The 24,113-nt window shown below is 46.0% G+C and overlaps 3 protein-coding genes across 4 annotated transcripts in view; 2 read left to right on the top strand and 1 right to left on the bottom strand.

Moving 5' to 3' along the window:
• Positions 1–10,059, bottom strand: part of prpf38a (pre-mRNA processing factor 38A) — a 33,144-nt gene extending 23,085 nt beyond the window's left edge. The window contains exons 1-10 of one of the 2 annotated variants that reach the window (XM_083648245.1): positions 9,891–10,059; positions 9,236–9,395; positions 8,138–8,259; positions 7,887–7,972; positions 7,165–7,275; positions 6,252–6,358; positions 6,107–6,133; positions 5,785–5,876; positions 5,136–5,184; positions 2,670–3,058 (exon numbers count right to left, since the gene is read on the bottom strand). In XM_083648245.1, the coding sequence (XP_083504371.1) occupies positions 3,013–3,058; positions 5,136–5,184; positions 5,785–5,876; positions 6,107–6,133; positions 6,252–6,358; positions 7,165–7,275; positions 7,887–7,972; positions 8,138–8,259; positions 9,236–9,395; positions 9,891–10,020 (930 nt within the window). In that variant the 5' untranslated portion in view covers positions 10,021–10,059 and the 3' untranslated portion in view covers positions 2,670–3,012. Of the gene's footprint in view, positions 1–2,669; positions 3,059–5,135; positions 5,185–5,784; positions 5,877–6,106; positions 6,134–6,251; positions 6,359–7,164; positions 7,276–7,886; positions 7,973–8,137; positions 8,260–9,235; positions 9,396–9,890 lie in introns of those variants that run through there. The other variant, XM_083648246.1, reaches the window with a different exon arrangement.
• On the top strand, positions 666–2,894 carry LOC310786929 (interferon-induced protein with tetratricopeptide repeats 2-like; the record flags this gene model as incomplete). The annotated part of the gene is made up of 3 exons (XM_083648272.1): positions 666–670; positions 802–1,739; positions 2,872–2,894. The coding sequence occupies 3 exons, from the start codon at positions 666–668 to the stop codon at positions 2,892–2,894; spliced, it is 966 nt and encodes a 321-aa protein (XP_083504398.1).
• Positions 10,060–10,362: 303 nt separating the features above from the next.
• orc1 (origin recognition complex, subunit 1) lies at positions 10,363–23,850 on the top strand (the record flags this gene model as incomplete). Its single annotated transcript, XM_083648320.1, has 18 exons — positions 10,363–10,457; positions 10,617–10,744; positions 11,296–11,468; positions 11,676–12,132; positions 12,412–12,661; positions 13,942–14,067; positions 15,184–15,249; positions 15,586–15,693; positions 15,933–16,182; positions 16,750–16,856; positions 17,733–17,834; positions 18,073–18,244; positions 19,213–19,320; positions 20,302–20,451; positions 22,100–22,219; positions 22,358–22,512; positions 22,608–22,695; positions 23,531–23,850. 18 exons carry the CDS (start codon positions 10,363–10,365, stop codon positions 23,723–23,725), a joined length of 2,850 nt encoding a protein of 949 aa, XP_083504446.1. The 3' UTR covers positions 23,726–23,850.
• Between the last annotated feature and the right edge of the window lie 263 nt (positions 23,851–24,113).

The raw sequence follows: 24,113 nt of genomic DNA, 5'->3' as shown, positions 1-24,113 counted from the left end.
GATCATGCGCTGCAGTTTGGCATGATCTTGGGCACGCATGTTGCCAAAGGTGCAGATCAGACCAAAGAGGACAGAACACTCTGCAGGACGGCTTTATAGAACATCTGCAGAATATGACGGTCTACTCTAAACATTTTCAGTTTCCGCAGAAAGAACAGCCTCTGTTGTAGTTTCTTGGATTTAGTGCGTGCACATTCATTGAACTTTAAACACTCAATTTCAACACCAAGATATTTATAAGTAGAGACCTGTTTGACTAATTGTCCATTAATCTTGGAGGGGGGGGGACAGTTATCTTATTCTTGCTAAAATCAATGACCATCTCTTTGGTTTTCTTAACATTGACCTCAAGAAAGTGATCAGAGCACCACTGCATAAATATTTGTATGAGCTTGTTTCTAATCGTGAGAATAGAAAGTCCACCAGTCCAAGCACAATGTTAAACATGACAGCTTTTATCGCACCATATAAGTTAAACATGACAGCTTTTATCGCACCATATAAGTTAAACATTACAGCTATTATCGCACCATATAAGTTAAACATGACTGATCTTATCGCACCATATAAGTTAAACATGACTGATCTTATGACACTACAGCCAAAGCAACAGCATAAATACAGAACAAGAAGTAGTGAGCAATACAGTTGACAAGAGAGCCAAGATGAGGTAAGTTGCTGAATCTGTATTTCGCACAATTCTTTCTTGAAGCGAGAAGCCATTTTTGTGGTGCAGACATGCACCACAGAGCACATTACAATATTAACCAATGCATCCAATGTTCTATCTTCATCTATCAGTGCTGCTCTGAGGGCCAAACTGGAGGCACTGCAATGCCATTTCACATGGGAGCTGGACCACAGCAGATCAAAGCTTCTGCCGGTCACGGAATGCCTGGAGGATATTGGCACTGAAGAGGGTTACCTGTGGCTGGGGCACATTTACAACTTTCAGGGATACATACACTACCAGCTGGCCTCTCAAGATGCCACCCTGGATTCCACTACAGACGATGCTCTGCGGTGCTTGAGGAAGGCAACAGAGACCTTTCGGCAGATTAGAAACACCGTTACAAATGAGGGTCCCTGGTTGTTGGTGAACTATGGGAACCTGGCTTGGCTGCACCATCACCTTGGAGAACAAGTGGAAAGCCAGTCGTATGTGGCAAAGATAGAGGCCCTGCTACTGAGATACCCATCTCCACTCCAGGATGATGAACTCCATCCAGACATCTATGCTGAAAAAGCGTGGACTCTGATGAAGTTCGGCGCAGACAGAAAGTTGGAGGCTATAGATTACTTCCAGAGAGCCATCAGCGTGGAACAGGAGAGGGTGGAGTGGCACACTAGCCATGTCGTGGCATCACTGAGTGCTGTGGGCAACCGCACCCCCGAGGAAGAGGCCGAGATGACGAGGAAATTAGAAGATGCCATGGAACACGATCCAGAAAATTTGTACCTCGCTGCTGTTCATCTTGGGAGACTTGCAACGGCTGGTCAAGACATTGAAGAGGAAGCACGCAAGTTGGCTGCAAGGGTTTTGAAAAAGCCTGTCAGCAGCTACAGTGGTATCAGACCATTACTAAAACTTTTCAGAATGCATTTATCTATTGATGAGGCTATTGATTTGGCAGATGAGGCTTTAGAAAGACATCCAAATCAACGCTATCTGAAACGCTGTCTTGCAACCTGCTACAAATGGAGGGTCTATTCAGACGAGAACAGTCGCCCCAGGCAAAGTATGGTGGACAGAGCAATCGGTCTTTACCAAGAAGTGGTCTCTCTCTACCCTCACACTTCACTACGGACAAAATTAGACTTAGCAAGGCTGTATACAAAGTCAACTCATCACGACCAGGCACAAGCTGACGACATATACAAGGAATTGCTAAGAAGCCGAAGCCAGCTGGAGCCTATCGAGTTACAGATGCTTTACAACCACTATGCAAAATACTTGAATTATCATTGTCAAGACAGCCACAATTCAATAATCTATCACATGAAGGTAGCAAAAATACCACAACCATCCAACTATAGGAAGAGCAGCATCAGCATTTTGAGGAAAATGAAAGACAGAAGGAGGAACCGAATGTGTGGAGAAATAGAAGAATTTCTGGCTAACCTCCAAGAGTAAGGTCTAATCGTATACCGCCTCCGGAACAGATGCGAACAGACCCACACTCATGTAATCTGTCAGACGTATGCGGGATCTGACAAAAATAGAACAGGTGTGTAATTTTTCCGTACAGCATGTATCGCCCATAAATTAACATGTATCAATTAACATGGATCGCCCATCAATTAACATGGGCGAGAGTCGATGCAGCAGGTTTGTCGGATCCGCAACGCAGCCGTAACGTATCTGGTGTACATTGCCTGTAACACATAATGGGAAAATTATACTTTGCATTTACTGCAGTTATATTCACAGGGCTGGGTGTTTACAGAATACCTGTAATGTATTACCATATTATGTATTGTCAATACATTTCATGAACTTCATTTTTTCACTTCTTCTGTACCCATCTGTATCTAATCAAATATAGTAAAAATAATCAGTTACAAATGTGAACCTTGATTTCTGTACAGTGACTTGTCTTTATTGTGGTTGAATAGATTTTGAGTCAATAAAACATGCCATAAACACATGACTCTTTGTAGTAGGGGAAGGTTCTTTATTTCTCAAGCTAAATAACAGTGCAGACTCAAAGCTGACACACAGACACCTTCAACAAGTTTACAGTTTCTACATTGACAAGTATCCAAAATGTGTCAATGTTGGCCGCAGTTATTCTGAAGGATGGAAACACAACACTGGATTTACTTGTACATCTCTCATGTGCATTGTACTACAGTTTAACATATTTTTAGGCTGGTCCAATATCTACAATTGAAATTGCTTCCCAAAATTGAATTAAAAAATGTCAAAAAACATCATACAAGATTTTTAGAGGTAAAACCTTCGACAGCTTGTAGGTAAAAAATAAAAATAAAGCAAAAAGTAATAAATTATCACTCGTTTCCTCTTCGACTCTTCTTGTGACTCTTTTTTGAACTCCTGTAATAAAACAGAATATTATATTATTATATCATATTTGGTGTTGCTAAACATAAACAGGCAAAAGATGAATGGAACTGAAGTGCTGTCATGATCTAGCCTGGGTAAACCCATCCCCCACGTGACCTGCTCTCAGACCTGTTCTCAGTCACTAGTGACTGGGAACTGAGAGAGCAGGTCACGTGGGGGCTGGGTTTACCTAGGCTAGTCATGATCTAGGTATACACAGAGTAAATTCAATTCAATGGTACTGTATGTCTCCACCACGAATTACAAATTATATTCGTGACATTTTTGGACAGATTCCCTGTTCACTTTGTCTTTATCAAAGATTTCTTTATAGTGCAAACACATTCAGATAAATACCACAAAGTATTGAAGAATTTTTAGAATTACTTGAATGGACTTAAAGTATTATGAGATACAGCGCCCGTTTCTAATTCTGAAGCTTTACATTTCATTAGACCTTTTTGCATTCAATAGTTTGAGTTGTATTTATTTGCACATATTTAAAAATAGGAACAGACCAAAGGAAAAGAACAAAAGAATGTGCCGGCAGAGACAGGAAACCCTAAATGGGCTTGTTAAGTTAAGTTAAGTTAAGTTATCCTTTATTTATCCGCATGGGGAAATTCATCCTCTGCATTTCACCCATCCTCTACTAAGAACACTGGGCAGCCACAGTGCAGCGCCCGGGGACCAACTCCAGTTCTTTTGCCATTACCTTGGTCAGGGGCACTGACAGGAGTATTAACCCTAACATACATGTCTTTGATGGTGGGAGGAAACCGGAGCACCCGGAGAAAACCCACACAAACAGGGGGAGAACATGCAAACTCCACACAGAAAGGACCCGGGACAGACTGGGGTTCGATCCCGGGACCTTCTTGCTGTGAGGCAACAGTGCTAACCACTGAGCCACCGTGCCGTCCTGATATTGTGGGTTATTCTGGGTCTCTACCTCAGAAATGAACCCCAATATTAATAATTATTCAGACAAAGCAATATAGGGCTGACCCAAATGCTTCGAAGCTTCAATCAATGCCATTGGTCGATTTCCAAATCAGTATTCGAATGCTTCGTTTTTCTTCTTAAACTTATTTTTAAATAAATTTAGTAATCCAAGATTATTCATTATGCATTAATTATTATCACTTATTCTCTTAGACGAGGACATTGTGCTTCACAGCTCTCATCTAACGTTACTTATCAGCACTGTTTGACAATGCCACCAGGGCCTATTGTACATATGAGCAAATTTGTTTTTATAGCCTAAGGGGACATTCACACCAAAAGCGTTTTTGGAGCTGCCAGCGTCTTTCTGCAATTCATTCTCTATGTAAGGACGCGCTAGACGTGCTCCTCTTTTAATGAACGCCCCTGGCATTTCAGCGCTGGTGGCGTCTCGTCTTTTTGGCAGAGCGCTGTGGGCGTTTCTAAGCTGAAAAAGTTTAACATTAAAGGAAAAGCGCGCTGCTCGTCTTTTCCACTCCTCCTACCGTCTCTCCTCCAGAGGGATTCTCGACCTCGGATGCTGCCAGAATTGGCAATAATCTGGCTTTTATCAAACAGACAAAACTACCTGGCTACCGTCCGTGTGGTCGTTGTGTTCTGATCTGTATTGCACGCGACTGCAGGGGGAAACAAAACGGAGTACAAAAAAAACGCTCCGTGCGCTGTGTTTTGTGCACAATGGAAGCGCTCTCAACATGATTTTCATATCGTTCTGACTGAAGAAAAAAAACACTTTTGGTCTGAATGTCCCCTATGTATGGCTGTAATTTTTAATCAATTTTCATTTCAATAAAAAAGAAAATCCTTAAAGTCTGATTCTTCTCCTCGCCTCTCAGTGTTACTACGTGTCCCCGCACCCCCGTCAAAGCTTCAAATCTATTTGAATACTTGTCACTGAAACTTCGAATCCCAAAAATTATATTCGGTGACAACTCTAATACAATATCAACAAAAACAAGAGAAAGGAAACAAGCAAACAATAAATAAAAAAAGGAAAGCAACAGAGAACCAAAAAAGGAAAATAAAAGAACCACCAATTGTTTTTTGTTTTTTTTGCACTCACCTCTCTGGGGACTTTGAGTGGCTGCGATGCCTGTGGCTTCTGTGATGACCTGGTGGAAAACAATGAGCTGGATTTCAGAATAGCTGCCAAACTAACATTATCAAATCAAGCTTGCTGCTGCCAGGTCAAATCCACATATCTGCAAAAAGGATTTCCCCAGAATGGCTAAATGCTGAATACTTATTTTCTTACTAACATCTATATGTTTGAAATCATACAAAAAAGCTCAATAACTATGTAACCTTTCAATAAATAAATAAATGTCTTGGGAGGGGCAAACACTAAAAAGAAAAAGGAAAAAAACAGGAATACGTTTGGTGGTCATGTTATCTATCTATCCATCCATTATATTATAATATATCATCGTCATCATCATCAGTATATAAATGGGAGCTGGGGCTCTGTCTGTTTGTTTCTCTGTTTGTTTGTTTCTCTGTCCCACTGTGATCTTCCCACTGTGATGTCATAAACGACAATCAGTGCTGTCATAAATCCCACTGTGACATCATCAGTGATCTTGATGAATTAACCACTCTGGACTCCGCACCTACAAGAAGAGATGTGCGTGTGTTTACTCTAATTTTCCTGGAACATCATCAGTGATGTCATAAACCACTGATGACATCAGTCCCACTGATGAGAGTGTTACCTGGGGACTTGGAGCGGTGCCGTCTGTCCCGGGACCGGCTGCGGTGCCGGCGGGGGCTCTTGCTGCGATGGCGATCTCTCCGGGGGGACGGGCTGAAAGAGGACAAGACGATGAAGGAAAGAGTTATGTAAGACTGTTGCCTGTGGCCTATTACAGGCAGATCTGCATAGAACATGATGTCCATGCCAAGTGAGGTTTTTGGAAGCAAGGAAACCATGCAAGTGTGTGATCAGGACTACTGAAATCCTTGAAGAAAAGAATATGTTGCAAGTATTCTGGTCAAGACGATTGGATTTTGGATTTCAAACAAAAGCACACGTACCTTCGCCTCTTTGGTGATCTGCTCCTCCTGGAAGGAAATACACCACAGGGGATATAATGTTTTTATTTAGCATACACCATCATTGAGAGTACAGATATATAGCTAAATGTATGATAAATAAAGGATAAATAAATGGACGACGGACCGTCTGGGTGAGCGGCTGCGTCTGTAACGTGGAGAGGGGGAGCGGCGTGGTCTATCGTTGTCACGGTAACTGCGTCTGTGGGGCTCGGGGGTCTGGAGTCTCTCAGGCTGCAGGCAGAGAAATAGACAGACAACATTACAGGGACCATACGCATATTTCACATTACACCCAAATTTGGCCCAAAGCAGCCATTTTGTGTCGAAAATGCAGGAACTAATACAAAAAAAAAAAAAAAAAAAATCAGGGCATGCATTTCCTGCCTTTTCAACACAAAATGGCTGCTTTGGGTGTAATGTACAATATAGGCGAGACTTTGGTAGATAAAACTTGGGTTTGTGTGATCTTCTATCAGCACATGGCCAGCTACAGCTACCACAGGCTCTCTCATCATTCAAGTCTCTAGAAATGAAATATGTTACGACTGCTTCTGTGTCATGATGCAACAAGAGTTGCTGCAACTGTCAAATTAACTTTGTTTTTCATTTGACAGTGGAGCCCCCGATGAGAAAATGAATCATCATTGGCTCAGTGTTGCCATTGAAAGGTGGGTAAGTAGGTAAATGAGGGTAAGTAGGTAAATGTGGGTAAGTAGGTAAATGTGGGTAAGTAGGTATGCCTTCAAGGAGCTAGAACGCTCCAATAAAGCAGGAATGTATTGAGTGAAGCAGCCGTATTTCAGATGTGCACAGGAGGATACTAGTCATTTATCAGGGCTTTATGCTTCACTCACTACATTACATGATATTTTCTGTTGCCCTATTATGCCAATCCAATAATGCAATATCCCGAGCACCTAACTTGTTGATGACCATTTCTTCCCTGTCTAATAGTTTTTATTCAAAAATAATAATAATAATAATGAATAAATACATAAGAGAACGCATAGCTAGTTAGGCTTGCAGTGTTACGTTACCTTTTCTTCCTCTTCGTCCTCCTCTTCGCTGCTCTCCACCTCATCCAGGTCTTCCTCCAGAGCACTGATGCGCGTGTCTAACAGCTCAGCCTCCTCAAGGACCTGTCTTTTCTATCACACACACACACACACACACACACACTTAAGTGGCCTAGGCGTGTGAAGGCGGTATGCGTGTAGTATAGAGACATGTGGTATGCGTGTAGTATAGAGACATGCGGTATGCGTGTAGTATAGAGACATGTGGTATGCGTGTAGTATAGAGACATGCGGTATGCGTGTAGTATAGAGACATGCGGTATGCGTGTAGTATAGAGACATGTGGTATGCGTGTAGTATAGAGACATGCGGTATGCGTGTAGTATAGAGACATGTGGTATGCGTGTAGTATAGAGACATGCGGTATGCGTGTAGTATAGACATGTGGTATGCGTGTAGTATAGAGACATGTGGTATGCGTGTAGTATAGAGACATGTGGTATGCGTGTAGTATAGAGACATGTAGTATGCGTGTAGTATAGAGACATGTGGTATGCGTGTAGTATAGAGACATGTAGTATGCGTGTAGTATAGAGACATGTAGTATGCGTGTAGTATAGAGACATGTAGTATGCGTGTAGTATAGAGACATGTGGTATGCGTGTAGTATAGAGACATGTAGTATGCGTGTAGTATAGAGACATGTAGTATGCGTGTAGTATAGAGACATGTGGCCAACTCACCTGAAGCCGAGGCAGAATGATGTCGCACATTCTCTCAGCATGAAGAAGCTCGCCGATGAACTCATCCACATGCATGAGCTCAAACTCTGGAGCAGAGAGAAGGAAGGCAGCAGAAACAATCAACCACTACAGAAAGATGGCGGCAACCTGGCATGATCTCAACTTAATAGACAAAGCAGCATCCAAATGGCAGAAGAACAATTGGCTTGCTGAGTGATGAGAGGTGGACCCACTTTGAAAAAACGACTCACCTCCGTTCCGGTTCTGACTCTTGATCTTTCTGTAGTCATTGTAAAGAGGCTCCAGGTACTTGTAACAATCCACTGAGGTGCCCGTTAACCTCATGTACATAGCTCCAAGTAAACGAACGTATCTAATAAAGAAGAGAGAGAGAAGCTGATATGTGCAGATATAACATGATGAGATGGCTGTGATAGCTCCACAGCACCAGATTCACATTACAGCATCACCTAATTGCTGGTTTTTTATAAGCTATTCCAATGGTTCATGGATCTGAAAGGTCGTCCAAGATCCAAAGGAATCTGAAATCGATGGTTTGGTTCTAATAGGCAAACAAACATTACAGTCTAGTCACTTCTCATGCTAAGTAATCAGAAATCATAACAGCAAGCAACTGCAACATATTACCAATTTGGGCAAAAACTTCAGACATCAGACAGCATATAAATGGGAGCTAGGGCTCTGTCTGTCTGTCTCTCGAGAGAGAGACTGAGGGAGAGAGAGAGAGACTGAGGGAGAGAGAGGAGAGGGAGGGAGCGGGAGAGAGAGGGGGGAGAGACTGAGGGAGACATTGTGCGCGCGCCAATAGGGCAGGCAAGGCCACACAGCAGCCGAGCTGCGGGCTAGGCCTCGCAGTGGCCGAGCTACGAATGCGAGCTGCAGGGCCAGCTCGGCGAGCTGCAGGACAGGCGAGGCCGCGTAGCAGCCGAGCTAGGCTTGCCCGCGTAGCACGCGAGATGCCTAGTATTCCAAACTACTCTCGATGATTATAATGACCAAAAATATGATGTGCTTGTTGCCCCATAACTACATTTTGCTTCAGTGATGGTTGAATTTGGCTGATGTGCATTTGCAAAGTAACTCCCAGGTTAAAGAAGCACCTGATTATGATAAAAAAAAGACACCTGTCTAATATCTCCATATTGTTCTGACCTAAAACATCAAGAGGCAAAATGGAAGTTACATTTATTATGATTGTCAATGTTTACATGTTCTTTTATATCCATGATTTATTTAACCAAGGATATTGATGGATTTATGAATTTGTGTTGTTGACAAGATGGATACCGCTCCTCTTCATTTTACTCCCTGGATACATCAAAACTTACTTGAAATCTTCATTTTTAATGAACTCCACGATGATATCTTTCTCGGGCTGAATCTGCAGCATCTTCAGCGTGAGGCAGAGGAAGGGAGTGGGCTTGATGTTTCCACCATAAACTCCACCAACAAACTTCAGCTCCATGGCTTTGTCAACAACTAGCTCGGCTGTGGAAAACAGAACATGTACATTGCTCTTACATTGCTCTCACTCCACTCCTCACATGCATTGACTCACTTGTGTTAACGCTAAGTTTCTCATAGAACTCTGGGTTTTACAGACAAGATTTGACATCTTTTCCAACAGAAAATCAGTCAATCGCACTGCGTGTAACGTAGCAAAGAACACAAAAACGATTAATCCCCAGCCAGTCCCATTATCATTGGGTCCTCTACATCAGTGGTTCTCTGGGCCCCCAGTGGCCCTTGGTGGGGTTGTAGTTAACGTTAGTGTCGACGTTAAAAGCACAAATCTGATCAAATGGGGGTTGGTGGTCTAATAAGTGTCAGTTTAGGGGGTCCTTAACCTTTACAACCACTCCTATAAGTCACATGCTGGGACAAATGGACTTCACAAATTCAAATGAATGGACATGATGGGCATTCGGTTGTCGGGGCTGAATGGTTAGCTTACGATAGCTTGCTCGCTAACAAGTTCCTTACCCGTAAGTCCAAAACACTCTTCTTTCCAATATTTAGACTCATAGATTCGAGTCCTGATGATTTTCTCCACCAGATATTGTGGATTTGTCCCGTGTATACTGTTGGCATCTTTAACTGTTCTATTCGCCATCGGGATGGGAAAATGTGTTCCTTTAGCGAAGTAGCACAACAAGCTAGCGCTTATTGACCTTACTGCACGTCAGCAGCAGCATTCATGTCCGGGGTCAAAACGTCTGTCGAGGTGATTGGTCGATAGCTTTGGAAAACGGAAATGACGACATTTTCGCGCGAACTGTAGCTGGTGGTGTGTGTTGTCTAGAATTTCTTTCTGCTGCAACTCGTCGTCTTAAATCTAACTTTTGAAACAAGCGAAGACGTGATTGAGGCACAGTATTACCTCTAGGACACCATCCGTCTGTTACCTTTGCATTTATCATTGTTTTACATCAGTTAACGTAGCAGGTAGTCAGTTATGGTAAGATACTCAAGACTGAGAGTGCGGCGAATCTACAAGTGGGTTGGCAGACCAATAAGTGTCGATAGGAAATTGAAGACCTATGAATATGGGTGAGTAGCGAAGTTATTTTTCTACGAGTGCATTTTTGCTGATAGCCATTCCTGATCATTTCCATTTCCTTGTGAAATGCATGCTTTTCATATCCAAATCAGACTTGACTGACTGATTTAAATGTGGCTGTTCACTCTCTTTCTATCATTTACTACTAGCTCCTTGACAATCGGCGTAGAGGGTCTCCCAAGGACCACTCAGATATCCATAGGCCAATACATTCTCATAGAGGGAGAAGATGAAGACAACCCATTTGTGGCGAAGGTCACCAAGCTCTTCGGTGATGGTGAGTCACAGCCAGTGAGAAGGGATGCATGTTATAAATCAATCAGGTTTTGTGATGTCTAGAATGAATTCTTGAAAAAATGGCATCCTTAGGGTAAAATGTATCTACGTCTGGAGCACAACTCTCAAAAGTGGTTAACGCCTGCCCCCCTCCCCAAGACAAAAAAAAAAGCATGACACATGAATTGACCAACCACAGACCTCGTGGGGAGTGCATTCAGAATCATGTGTGCAACAGCTAAATAGACCCCGGGTGAAAACATCAACTTCACCACCACGCAAGACAGCCCATCTACTGTTTGGTCCTTTGCTCCTTTTTATCGCTTCTCTCGTCACAGTGCTTCACGGTGCAGTCTCGTGTGATTCAGCGGCTTAACAATCCAATTCCACTCATCACAACCTGTGTGAGCAGGTTCATTGTCATTTCCCTAATGCGCCTCTAAGATATCTCATTCATTAAGAGTAATGCATTGCATAATTGATGCTAACTAGGTGGATGGGATGGATCCCCCTGGCTTCCACTCATCTCTTGTCCCTTGACTGTGTTTGCAGAAAGTGGCGAGCAGAAGAAAGCGCTGGTTCAGTGGTTTGTGCGCGTGTCGGAAGTGCCGCCGAACAAGATCAAATTGCTGGGCCGGGAGCCGCACCCGCAGGAAGTCTTCTACTATCAGTGTCGCGCCTGCGACGAAGAGGTGGACGCCGAGTCCATCATCAGGACTGTGCAGGTGAAGGAGGGGAGGGACGGGTCACATGGAATAACTCGAATAGACTAAATTAAGTTTGGCAGATTTTCAATGACATTATTTTTGACATATACTCCAGTTATCTTTCTTTCAAACCCCTCTATTTCCTTTGGAGGCAGAAGTGTATATAGGGTTTCTTCTTATTCTTTGCTCCCTCCATTCTAAGTGCCTCTCCTTCTGCCCCAAAAGGTCAAGTATGTCCCGGGACCGGCTCCTTTCCCCGAGTCCGACGGCAAGGACACTCTGTACGTGAAGCTGTCCTGGGACACCAAGGCCTTCAAGCTCGTAGACCCGGCCCTAATGGAGGACGCCGCTCGACCCGCTTCCCCTCCTCCTCCTCCTCCTCCTCCTCTTCGTCCCAAACCGTCCCTTCCGCCCTCGCCCCCCTGCTCCCCCCCGGCGGCGGCTCCGGCGTCCCGGGGCCCCTCTCGACGCGCTCTGCCCACCCCGGATCCCGTGGTCATGCGCAGAGCCTCCACTACGCCCCACCGCAGCAGGGTGACCATGAGCACGGGCAAGATGGGCACCTCGGAGGCAGAGTCCATGCACTCGACCTCCAAGCTGTCCGCCTCCAAATGCCTGAGTGCCAAGCGCAGGGCCGGGGTCACCAGCACGCCGGGCGTACGCAAGAAGCTGGAACTCAACAGTGAGTGTCTCAAAATCAGGATGCCATTTTTGTTTGAGTGTTTCTATCTATTAAGAGAATAAATACCTATCCTGCAAGTAGAATATCGCCGTGTCAGAAAAACACATCCATGACGAGTCATGGTTGATTTGACAAAATGTGTTTTCCGTTTACATCCATCATTTTGTGACACCGACAAAGACCTTTCCACCTCAAGCGAGCGTAAACATAGATTTTGTTATATTTAGCACTTTATCCAAATCTTACGTCGCATTATTATTCTCCTCCTTCTCCCGTCAGGTCCGGGGAAGAAGACGATGAGCCGGGAGGATGTTCTCAGCCGGCTGCTGGATGAAGAGCTGGAGTCTGAGGTGATGCTGGCCCAGAGACTGTCGTCCTCCCCTCCTCAGGCTCTGCCCCCGTCCCGCGGCCTGACCCCCATGAAGACGCCCCAAAGGGCTGCTGCTGCTGCTCAGGATGCCTTCCTGCTGAAGCCCACTCGCATCAGCTTGACCAGACTGTCCTCGTCTGCCCAACACGACTCCACCAGGTGAGGGTGGACTGTGTGTGGACACACACTGTCACACGCACACACAGTGTCCAAATAGTGCTAACAGTCTTTATTTTTGCTCCAAGTGAAATGTTTTACGGTCACTCATGATTCAGTAGCTCACGGGTTGGCTTGGTTCCAGCCTTAAAACTCGTTATATTCAAATTCACAGTGTTTCCATGCGTTTTTCAGTATGTACAACATCTGATTATCACACTGACACTTGTTTTTATACAGATCATATCGACATCGGTAAATATCGGTTATCGGCCATAACAGCAATGTTAATATCGGTCATCGGTATCGGCCAAAATGTTCATATCGGTGCATCCCTAACCATCTACACAGAGAGAATGAACGGGGAACTCACTTCCACGGCAAGAGACGTCATCAGAATCAGAATCAGCTTTATTGGCCAAGTATGCAAACACATACAAGGAATTGTGCTCCGTCATGTCATGTCTGTTCAGCTCTATAGTATATCGTGCTTAACAATGAGTCCTCGATATATAATGTATTGCCACTTGCTTGGCTGTGTAGGCAAACTGGTGGGGGTCTAATTGTGGGATGATATTAGATGGTTGAAAGTAGAGAGAGAGAGAGAGAGAGAGAGAGGACATGTGCCAAAGATCCTGGGCTGGATTCGACTGTATTGTACACAATAATATAGCAATGCATAAACATTAGGCTGATGTATTTAGAGCATCACATTATTATTTTTCCGTGATTGATTCATTTTACTAGTACCACTTATGCTATCACAAAGAATATTGTCACCAAGCAAATGAAGGGCTGGACTCATGCGTAGTGCGCGATTCCTTGCAATATGCATTGTGACTTATCTGTAGCTGCACTGGCTACACAGTGTGTCGTCCTGGTTAGGGATGCACCGATATGAACATTTTGGCCGATACCGATGACCGATATTAACATTGCTGTTATGGCCGATAACCGATATTTACCGATGTCGATATGATCTGTATAAAAACAAGTGTCAGTGTGATAATCAGATGTTGTACATACTGAAAAACGCATGGAAACACTGTGAATTTGAAAAAGTGATGCATTTCTTTATTTCCAAAACATTTGGAAAAGCCCATAAATCATAGATTTACCGCGTTGTTTCCTCTCAATGTAAATATTTTGGCTGATATCGTTAACCGATATTAACATTGTAACATCGGGCCGATATGTTAAAAAATGACTAACATCGGCCGATGCCGATATATGGTGCATCCCTAGTCCTGGTGTAACGTTGGATACACGGGCCCCTCTTGCAGGGACCTGCTGGGCATGAGTCCTCTGGAAGACGAGGTGCTGGAGGCAGACTTGCCGATCAGTTCTGCTAAGACCCCGAGGAGAAGACAAGCCACCCCTCGAAAAGACTATGCCACCAGAGGGCAGAAGTGAGTAGGCCACTACAGGCCTGGTGGCTGGAACTTTACAGTGGGAGGCAACACGGGAGCAGTGAGATCTGAATGATGGGGCCAGTCTTGGGACACGTGGTGCGGTGTGAGCAGTGTGAATGTTGGAGCATGTTGTGGTAGCTGATGTCACAAATCTGTGTAAGCTCATTAATGATGACATTTTTTTAATATATAAAATGCTGACTAGTGACTACATGTGTAGTCACTAGTCAGCATTTTATGTAGGGGCATTTTATGCATTTTATGTAGGGGCGGCTTTAGCTCAGGAGGTAGAGCGGGTCGGCCAATGACGCAAGGGTTGGCGGCTCGATCCCCGCTCCCTCCCAGCTGCTGTCGTTGTGTCCTTGGGCAAGACACTTAACCCTCCTTGCTCCCGTGCGTGGCAGCCTGCCGCCATCGGTGTATGAATGGGTGAATGTAGACTATCTACTGATTGTAAAGCGCTTTTGCTATATAAATGCAGGCCATTTACCATGTGTTACTGCACATTACATTACATTACGTCTTTGGCAGACGCTTTTATCCAAAGCGACTTACAATAACACATTCTTGTCAGCAATAGAGCAATCAACTATGCAACACAGTCTATGACAACTACAACTTCTGAAGGCACAGTGGTACAAGTTAAGGTTAGTGTTTTTACAGAGGGGCTATCTGGTGTACTGCCCTGTAGGCCAGAACCAGTGTTTTGAATTTAATGCGTGCCGAGATGGGAAGCCAGTGAAGGTCCCGGAGGAGGGGAGTGACATGAGAGAATTTGGGTTGGTTGAATACCAGACGGGCTGCAGCGTTCTGAATGAGCTGAAGCGGTCGGATGGCTGCAGCGGGTAGCCCAAGCCCAGCCAGAAGAACATTGCAGTAGTCCAGGCGAGAGATGACCAGTGCCTGGACCAGGAGTTGTGTCGCTTCCCTTGTGAGAAACGGACGGATTTTGCAGATGTTGTACAGGGAGAACCTACAGGGAGCGGGCAGTTGCTGCGATGTAGGCTGAGTTGGACAGCTGATTGCACCTTCACCCGATTTCCTGAAAGGAAATTCCTCCTTGTTTCTAATCCTAAAAATCTAATATGTCTCCTCATGTCTGCCTTCACACAGAGCTGCCACTCCTTCCCGAAGGACGGATTCGTTGAAGGCCATCGGCGAACCTGCCCTGGCAGTTCTGTAAGTACCTGCTTACTGCACCGATGAGGTTATTCTTATTCTGCATTTCAACACTGATTAGCAAGAACACCTGACACTTGAACTCGGAGTGCTCCAAGCACCCTCGGTAATTCACTGGTAGTTTTCATTGGCAAGAAATCTTCAAACCATTCAGTTTAGAGCCACTTTAGGTTGGCGGTTGATTATTTCTTTCCTTCTTCTTATAAATACAAATCTATTTGATCTTTTTTTAATACTTTGACTACTCCTCCGTCGTGGATTATGATCAAATATGTGTCTTCTTCAGCGGATGCACGTCCCTTGCGCTCACTCACACTGTCTGTCTGGTGTTCACAGGCCAGAGGTGGACAACGAGGACTCTCCCATGCTGCCGGCCGCCATGACACCCAGGAGCTCCAAGAGGAAGGCGGCCCAGTTGGTGGCGTCACGTGTCAGGAAGCAGCTGTAAGAAAGTGATGTCATAAGTGATGTCATAACTCGCCGACGGTCAATTCTGCCCGCGGTCAGGAAAACCTTGACGTTATCGCCGCCCTTTTGGCGGCTTCTGTCGTCAAGTTTTAATTTTAGACTTAAAAAGGGAATCACTTATCCAGCACACCCCAAATGGTGAAAAGTGGAACGTAAAACAGAATTCAGTTTCCTAATATCTTCATAGCGCTAAACCTCGTTGTCATTTGGGTTAGGAATCTGTTGGACATCCGGGACTCGGACTCGGACTCGGACGGAGACGATGGGGATGTCTTTATCCCGGCGAAGAAGGAGCTGCAGAGTAGCAGTGAGGATGATGAGGAGGAGAAGATGGATAGCGAGGAGGAAGTGATTGTGAGGAGGAGCAGACGTGGCGCAGCAGCACCAGCATCTCACACTCCTCGCTCCACGCAGAAAAGCCACTCCTCGACCAGGACCCCGCGCAGCAAGACTCCCAGCAAGAAGGTAGAGTTGATGGCCAGAGCCATGCCTGGATCCAGTTCTGAAAGGCTGGTTTCTAACCATCTCTGACGCTTTCCTCATTTCACATAAAGAGGCAGCGTGTTTTGGGGGTTCTTGTCAGTCATACATACTTTTTACGGCTGTCTTTCCAGAGACTTCATTTTAATCGGGGACCTTAAAGTGATGTTGAACTTTGCTCGTACCTTGGTTGTGTCGCTTCCTGGCCTTGATATAACCCCAGAATTGGTGATTGTCTATTATTCCCGGCCGGGGCTCCAGTAAAGGCAAACGGATAATTGTTTTTTTCCTCTCTGCATTCATTGCTATCGCGAGCACAAACAAAGCTGATTCTGACAATATGTTTTGTTAATAATCACTTCTTTATGTTATTAGTTTGATCAAGTCACTTGTTAAACCTGTTCAAAATTAAAGTACACGCGACGGTACTAGTTTATTTTCTGTATATTGTCAGAATCTGCTTTGTTCACATCTATGGAACTGATACAATGACAAGAGGGTGCAGTATTTTCTTGTCCGCTTGTCCCGTCTGATTCTTGCCTATATCGACAGGCTGCGCCCAGCACACCGCGGACCCCTCGTCATGCCACGCCCAGTATCCCCAGCCGGTCCCTGCCTGCCAGACAGCCTGCAAACGTTCTAGAGGAGGCCAGGACCAGGTGAGGCGGAGAGTCTGGATCAGAACCAATAGTCACCAGTGGTCACTCTAAAGGGGCTCGATGAATGTGGACCAGTTGACATAATGTCGACTTAAATTGTTTTTTTCGCTCTTCGTATAAGTTTACAGACTAAAACTGGGAACTGATTGCAGGAGAAAAAGTACTGCTCTGACTCATCACTTTTCTCTTTCATGAAAACACTATTAGAAAAATGTATTTGTGATTTCTTCAGTATTCAATATTCATACAGCTCGTGATCACACCAGTGATGAATGAAGTAATGAATGAATGAGTGAATATTCATTGGTGATTACACAACAACAGTACATGGCAGTGAAAATAAGATGATTGGATAGCTATTTGAACAGCTACATCACTGTATTCCATACATGGGCAAAATGCGGCCCCAGGGCCGGACCTGGCCCCAGGGCCGGACCTGGCCCCTGGACCATCTCAATCCGGCCCCCAACGTCCTCAAAGAAAAACAAAACAACCCCCAAAAACTCAATAAATCTCATCTGCTACAGCCATTGGCTTTGTATCACTAATTATATCGGGAGATCAACAAGAAATTACCAATCACAACGGGAGAATCAGAAGTGTTGGCAGGTATGATCTCCAATGTGGGGCGCTTCACTTATTTGATGTAAGTCAGTATGGCCCTCTGGGAAAAAAATGTTGCCCACCCCTGTATTCTATTATTCGGTAGGTGAGGGTGAATCTATGGTAATGGGTGGGATAGAAACAACACAATTGGATATGGATTACATGAAACATTTTGTGTGTGTGTGTGTGTGTGTGTGTGTGTGTGTGTGTGTGCGTGCGTGTCTGTGTGTGTGTGCACGTGTGTGTGTGTGCGCGTGTACACGCTACAAGGTTGCATGTGTCTTCTGTGCCAGAATCTCTGCCCTGCCGAGAGCAGGAGTTTCAGGACATCTACAACTTTGTGGAGAGCAAGATCATGGACGGCACCGGAGGGTAAGAGGAGCATCTTCCACCGTTTTCCTCCCATAGTCGGTCGAAAAACATCAACCGTGTTTTGAGAGTTCAAGAGGAAAAAGAATGGAGACGGCTTTTAGAATGATATAATTTAGTCTGTCTGAGCACTTTCCCCAATATTTGAGAGTGTCGTTTTTGCAGAGAAATAATTCCGAATTCCTGACATCGTTTTGCTCCTCCTCTTATTCATCGGTGCTTCGTTGACTTGTTGTTTCAGGTGCATGTACATCTCTGGTGTCCCGGGCACAGGCAAGACGGCTACGGTGCACGAGGTGATGCGCTGTCTGCAGCAAGCGTCGGACATGGACGAGATCCCTGCCTTTCACTTCATCGAGATCAACGGGATGAAGATGACCGACCCTCACCAGGCCTACGTGCAGATTCTGCAGGTGAGGACGGAATAAAGTAATAATAAATAATATATATAAATAAATAAATATATATATAAATAATAAATAATAATAAAGTAAATACTGTGCACACCCCAGCACAGTATAGTAACCACCATTCTATTTTGACATTGTGAGTGAGAGCAGAAGTAGCTCAAGGGTCTACTCTAATGTATAATATATGCATGTAGTATCAGAGTTGTGTGAACTGTCGCAGTTTTAAAATGTGTGAATTCAGTTAAAAAAAGAAGAAGAAAAAAGTACAGCCTAGATAGATCGATAGATAGACAGATACTTTATTGATCCCCTTGGGGACATTCGGGTGTCCAAGCAGCTCATACAGTCTGATAAAAACATATAAAACACAGATTAAAATGACAAGACACATTAGGAGAGAGGAATAAAGTATACACAGGGGTTAAAACCAGTGTTATCCTAAAAATAGTAAAAATGTAAAAACGACATGGAGTCATAGAGAAAAATAGAATCTTGATCAAATCTGAATCTGATAAAAAAAGTGCCAATAAAAGATATTATTAAAAAGTCTGATAGTGTAGTAAAAATTATAAAATTTCACCACTTCCAGTTCCCGTTATTGCACAGAGTCCACGCATGTAATTGATTAATTAATTAATGAATTGCACCAGAGTCCAGATAGGTCATGAGCCCCTGCCATGAGCCTGCTAGAGTGAGTTCCAACTGTGATTCCTCAAACAGTGCATGAGATCAATTCAAGCTGAATTAAGGTGATAGAGTCCTAAAAGTGGTGATGGAGTAGTTAGAGTTCAAAGAGGACATGGTTTCACCATGAACTGCTGTTTAAAACCAACGGGACTTGCATCCGGAAGTATATTAGCCAATCCGTATAGGACGAATCAGCATGTTTGTAAACCGACAGATTGGCTAAATTTCGGGTGCAACTGCGGTCCCTGCCCCCCACCCCTGCTGACCTTGCCTCCTCTCTGCAGAACCTGAGCGGTCAGAAGGTCACAGCGGACCACGCAGCAGCTCTGCTGGAGAAGAGGTTCAGCAACCCGGCGCCCAGGAAGGCGACCACCGTGCTGCTGGTGGATGAAGTAAGAGCACGGAGGAGGGCCGACAGTCTGCAGGCTTTCCTTTCAACCAAACATGACAGTGGCCAACCTCACGAACCGGCTGCTCCCTCACTCTGTGCTAATCGGTGAACTCTGCAAACGTTTGGTTGGAATGAAACCTTGCTTGGCCTTCTGTAGCGTATGATGACTGGGCTTTTACCTGTGGAAAAAAAACTCTTTGTCTATTGCCATTTTACTGAGACAGTTTTGCATTTGTGGTATTTTCTTACATCATTCCACCGTCATCTTGGTAGGAAAATAATATACTCTCAATACTACTAAAATATACTCTCAATATTTTTTACCATTGGAGATAGCGAGATTATCATAAACAATAATTTAGCTCTAGACTAGTGAAAAACATGAATTTCATTTTGTCTGCATTTAAATCTAATTCATGGTTATTAAGTGCAATTTGTAAATCAACAAAGCAGTCTTGAAGGGACTTGAGCTGACGATCAAATGACAACCACATTGTCACTCTGATCTGCTGTGTTAGGGCATTGTCACTCTGATCTGCTGTGTTAGGGCATTGTAACTCTGATCCGAGGTAGTCAAGTCGTTAAGTTAGTCACCTTTGCAGCTACATGAGTGTCCCTACTAGAGCACTAGACTAGAGGATGCTAGCTCACTATTACAGTAAGCACATAAAACCATCTGTGCCCTAAAGTGTATTGGCCCAGTGGGCCCTGGGCCCCTGATACAGCAGCTTTCTCACCTTAACCAACCATGTGATAGACAAATAATTGAACTGACCTCTCATAGAAAAGTAAATAGAAAGAGTGGATGCACTGATTGTATTGATTTGATTTGAAATTTGAAGTGTTCCTGAAGTGAATTTCATGATCTTATAGTCCAAGGCTTGCTGTATAAATTCGAAAGGTAAAATGGACAGTTCTGGACATTTCCCCCCTCCCACATCTTAACACCAGTGATATCTTTCTCATATTTCAATGACTGCAGCTGGACCTGTTGTGGACCAGGAAACAGAACGTGATGTACAACCTGTTTGACTGGCCGACCCGGCGCCACGCCCGCTTGGTGGTGCTGACGATCGCCAACACCATGGACCTGCCAGAGAGGATCATGATCAACAGAGTGGCCAGCAGACTGGTGAGAGGAGAGCGCTCACCCTGTCCTGACACCGTGCCAGGGCACATGACACCGTGCCATGGGGACATGACACCGTGCCAGGGCACATGACACCGTGCCATGGGTACATGACACCGTGCCAGTGCACATGACACCGGTGCCAGGGGACATGACACCGTGCCATGGGGACATGACACCGTGCCAGGGCACAGGACACCGTGCCAGGGTACATGACACCGTGCCAGGGCACATGACACCGTGCCAGGGCACATGACACCGTGCCAGGGTACATGACACCGTGCCATGGGGACATGACACCGTGCCATGGGGACATGACACCGTGCCATGGGGACATGACACCGTGCCAGGGCACAGGACACCGTGCCAGGGCACAGGACACCGTGCCATGGGCACATGACACCGTGCCAGGGCACAGGACACCGTGCCAGGGCACAGGACACCGTGCCATGGGGACATGACACCGTGCCAGGGCACAGGACACCGTGCCAGGGCACAGGACACCGTGCCATGGGCACATGACACCGTGCCAGGGCACAGGACACCGTGCCATGGGGACATGACACCGTGCCAGGGCACAGGACACCGTGCCAGGGCACAGGACACCGTGCCATGGGGACATGACACCGTGCCAGGGCACAGGACACCGTGCCATGGGGACATGACACCGTGCCAGGGCACATGACACCGTGCCAGGGCACATGACACCGTGCCATGGGGACAGGACACCGTGCCAGGGCACAGGACACCGTGCCAGGGCACATGACACCGTGCCATGGGGACATGACACCGTGCCAGGGCACAGGACACCGTGCCAGGGCACATGACACCGTGCCATGGGGACATGACACCGTGCCAGGGCACATGACACTGTGCCATGGGGACATGACACCGTGCCAGGGCACATGACACCGTGCCAGGGCACATGATACCATGCCATGGGGACATGACACTGTGCCAGGGCACATGACACCGTGCCATGGGGACATGACACCGTGCCATGGGGACATGACACCGTGCCAGGGCACATGACACCGTGCCATGGGGACATGACACCGTGCCAGGGCACATGACACCGTGCCATGGGGACATGACACCGTGCCAGGGCACATGACACCGTGCCAGGGCACATGACACCGTGCCAGGGCACATGACACCGTGCCATGGGGACATGACACCGTGCCATGGGGACATGACACCGGTGCCATGGCACACGCTGGCTTTTCTCTGCGTCGTTTTGCCAGTGAAAGGATGTGTTTTCCAGTTTACATAAAGAGTGTAGTAATGCAATTGCAGTCTACACTCCTGCTCTTAGACCACTGCCTGCAGGTGTCCGTGCTTTACTATCACGGCATTCTAAAATACAACAAAAATAAAGACAAATGTACAATATTTATATTTGACATTAAGCTAGCAGCTTTGTTATTACCATTGCTTGATCAGTTTGAAGAGACGATACTGTACTGATCAGGGAACATGCCCCTCTACATGATCTCTAACGATGCAAACAAAATGTTATGCAATTCTAATTGTTTGTGTGTGTGTGTGTGTGTGTGTGTGTGTGTGTGTGTGTGTGTGTGTGTGTGTGTGTGTGTGTGTGTGTCTGTGTGTGTGTGTGTGTGCGTGCGTGCGTGCGTGCGTGCGCGTTCAGGGCTTGACCAGGATGTCGTTCCAGCCGTACAGCTTTAAGCAGCTGCAGCAGATCATCATGTCCCGACTGAACAAGGTGAAGGCCTTCGAGGAGGACGCTATTCAGTTGGTCTCCAGAAAGGTTAGCGAGGAGCGGCACCCTCCCATCGCCTCACCCTCCACCCTTAGCTTAGTTCTGAAGCACAGCGCGAGTCCAGTCGATTGCAGTTAGTCCACTCTGGATGTCCGAATGATTTCAGTGTTCCTCTCCCTTTCCCAGGTGGCCGCTTTGTCGGGCGACGCTCGCCGCTGTCTGGACATCTGTCGCCGAGCGACCGAGATCTGTGAGCACTCTGCCTCGGGATTGGTGGGAATGAGTCACGTGATGGAGGCACTAAACGAGATGTTCTCCTCTGCCTACATCACTGCCATCAAGTGAGATCCTGTCACGTTTGTTTTAGAAATACAGCTAAAGTGTCCAATTGTAACTGGCGTGAGAGCGATGACGGCTAAATGCTGTGTGTTTTCAGGTGTGCATCGCTTCAGGAACAGCTCTTCCTGAGGGCGGTCATTGCCGAGTTTCGACGGCTGGGATTGGAGGAGGCCACCTTCCAGCAGGTAAAGCATGTACAAAAACCAAACCGGTGGAGAAAGCAGCGTTCGGCGGGGACACACCGGTACGCGGAACTTGCGCGCGCCGCGCAGCGCACCTCCGCGCAGAGGTCGCTTAAAGTGTCCACACAGAGAGCGCAGCTCACTTTGCGCGCTCTGCTCGTCCGCTATATATTTTGCCCCAGATCTCCTGTCTTCGTTATCATGGGTAGTAAATAACGACATAAATATAAAGTAAGTTTGGGATAACTGTTAATGGATACCTTCGGCGTTATAAAATGCAGTTGCATCATATTTAAGTCTGTCCTCCCGTTTTCCCAGTGCGTGCTGTTGTAGAGAGAAGGCGAGAGCTCTCTACTTGTTGCTCCGCAGGCAACGAGCCCCTAGAAGCCGCTCCCCCTCTCCAACTGCTCTTTCTCTCTTTTCACACTTCCAAAGGGGCAATCAACAACGTAAATAAACATTATTTCACATTGAAATTGGTTTTATTTGACGAATGTCCGGTTTCGGAGTTCCTATCTGCCCTGATCTGATCTGTTCTGCTTGACAGAGTCGCTCACGGTCGCAGACGGCCGCGCAGGAAAATAGAAATCCAGGCTGAGTTGCGCGCCCTGAGCGTCCGCCGAGCGTGAGCTGCGCGCAATTCGGTGTGGACTGACAGATCTGTTAACATGGTGTCCTAATGAAAACTGGCTGCGCACAAGGTCGCGAATGGTCGCGCCGCTCCGCTTACGTGCAGGAGTCGCGTGCGGTGTGTTTAAAATGGGAAAACTCTTCTGAACTTTTTGCCACCTGGATCTTCTCTCATCTCCCTGCTCTCTGCTCCTCTCTCTCTCCTCAGGTGTTCGTGCAGCACCAGGCGCTGTGTCGGGTGGAGGGCCTGCAGCCTGTCGGCGTGTCGGAGGGCCTGGCGGTGTGCCAGCGCCTGGGAGCCTGCCGCCTGCTCCTGCTGGAGTCCAGCCGCCTGGGAGTTCAGCAGCGCGTCCGCCTCAACGTCAGCCAGGACGACGTCCTCTTTGCCCTCAAGGCCGACTGAACGTAGGCTTGACTGCTCCCGGAACATTTTTTTTGCACTAACATTGGGGTCAAAGGTTATCTTACAACTTTTTCTTCCTTCACCACATGAGAGAAATGTTAATGGGCTGATGGAGGGTGTGTGTGTGTGTGTGGCTGGATTGGCTCACAGCCGTCTATAGAGCTGAACAGTCACGTGACATCTCTTGCCCCCCGAAGTGAGTTTCTCCATTCATTTTCTCCCGATAGATATTTCGAAAAATAATGAGTTTTAAGGCTGGAACCAAGCCAACTTCAAGTGTACTTTTCAATGAGTTTAAATGCAAACGTATTAATTGAGAGCCTTGTGTTTGCAGTAACAAAGATGCTTAGGAAAGATTAGAAAAGCTTGTGCCTCCAGTTACCCAGAA

This window comes from Poromitra crassiceps (genome assembly GCF_964638095.1).
Source record: "Poromitra crassiceps genome assembly, chromosome: 12".
Classification (NCBI taxonomy): Eukaryota; Metazoa; Chordata; class Actinopteri; order Beryciformes; family Melamphaidae; genus Poromitra; species Poromitra crassiceps.
The sequence above is the reverse complement of the archived record's forward strand: the minus strand, read 5'-3'. Positions and strand labels throughout refer to the sequence as shown.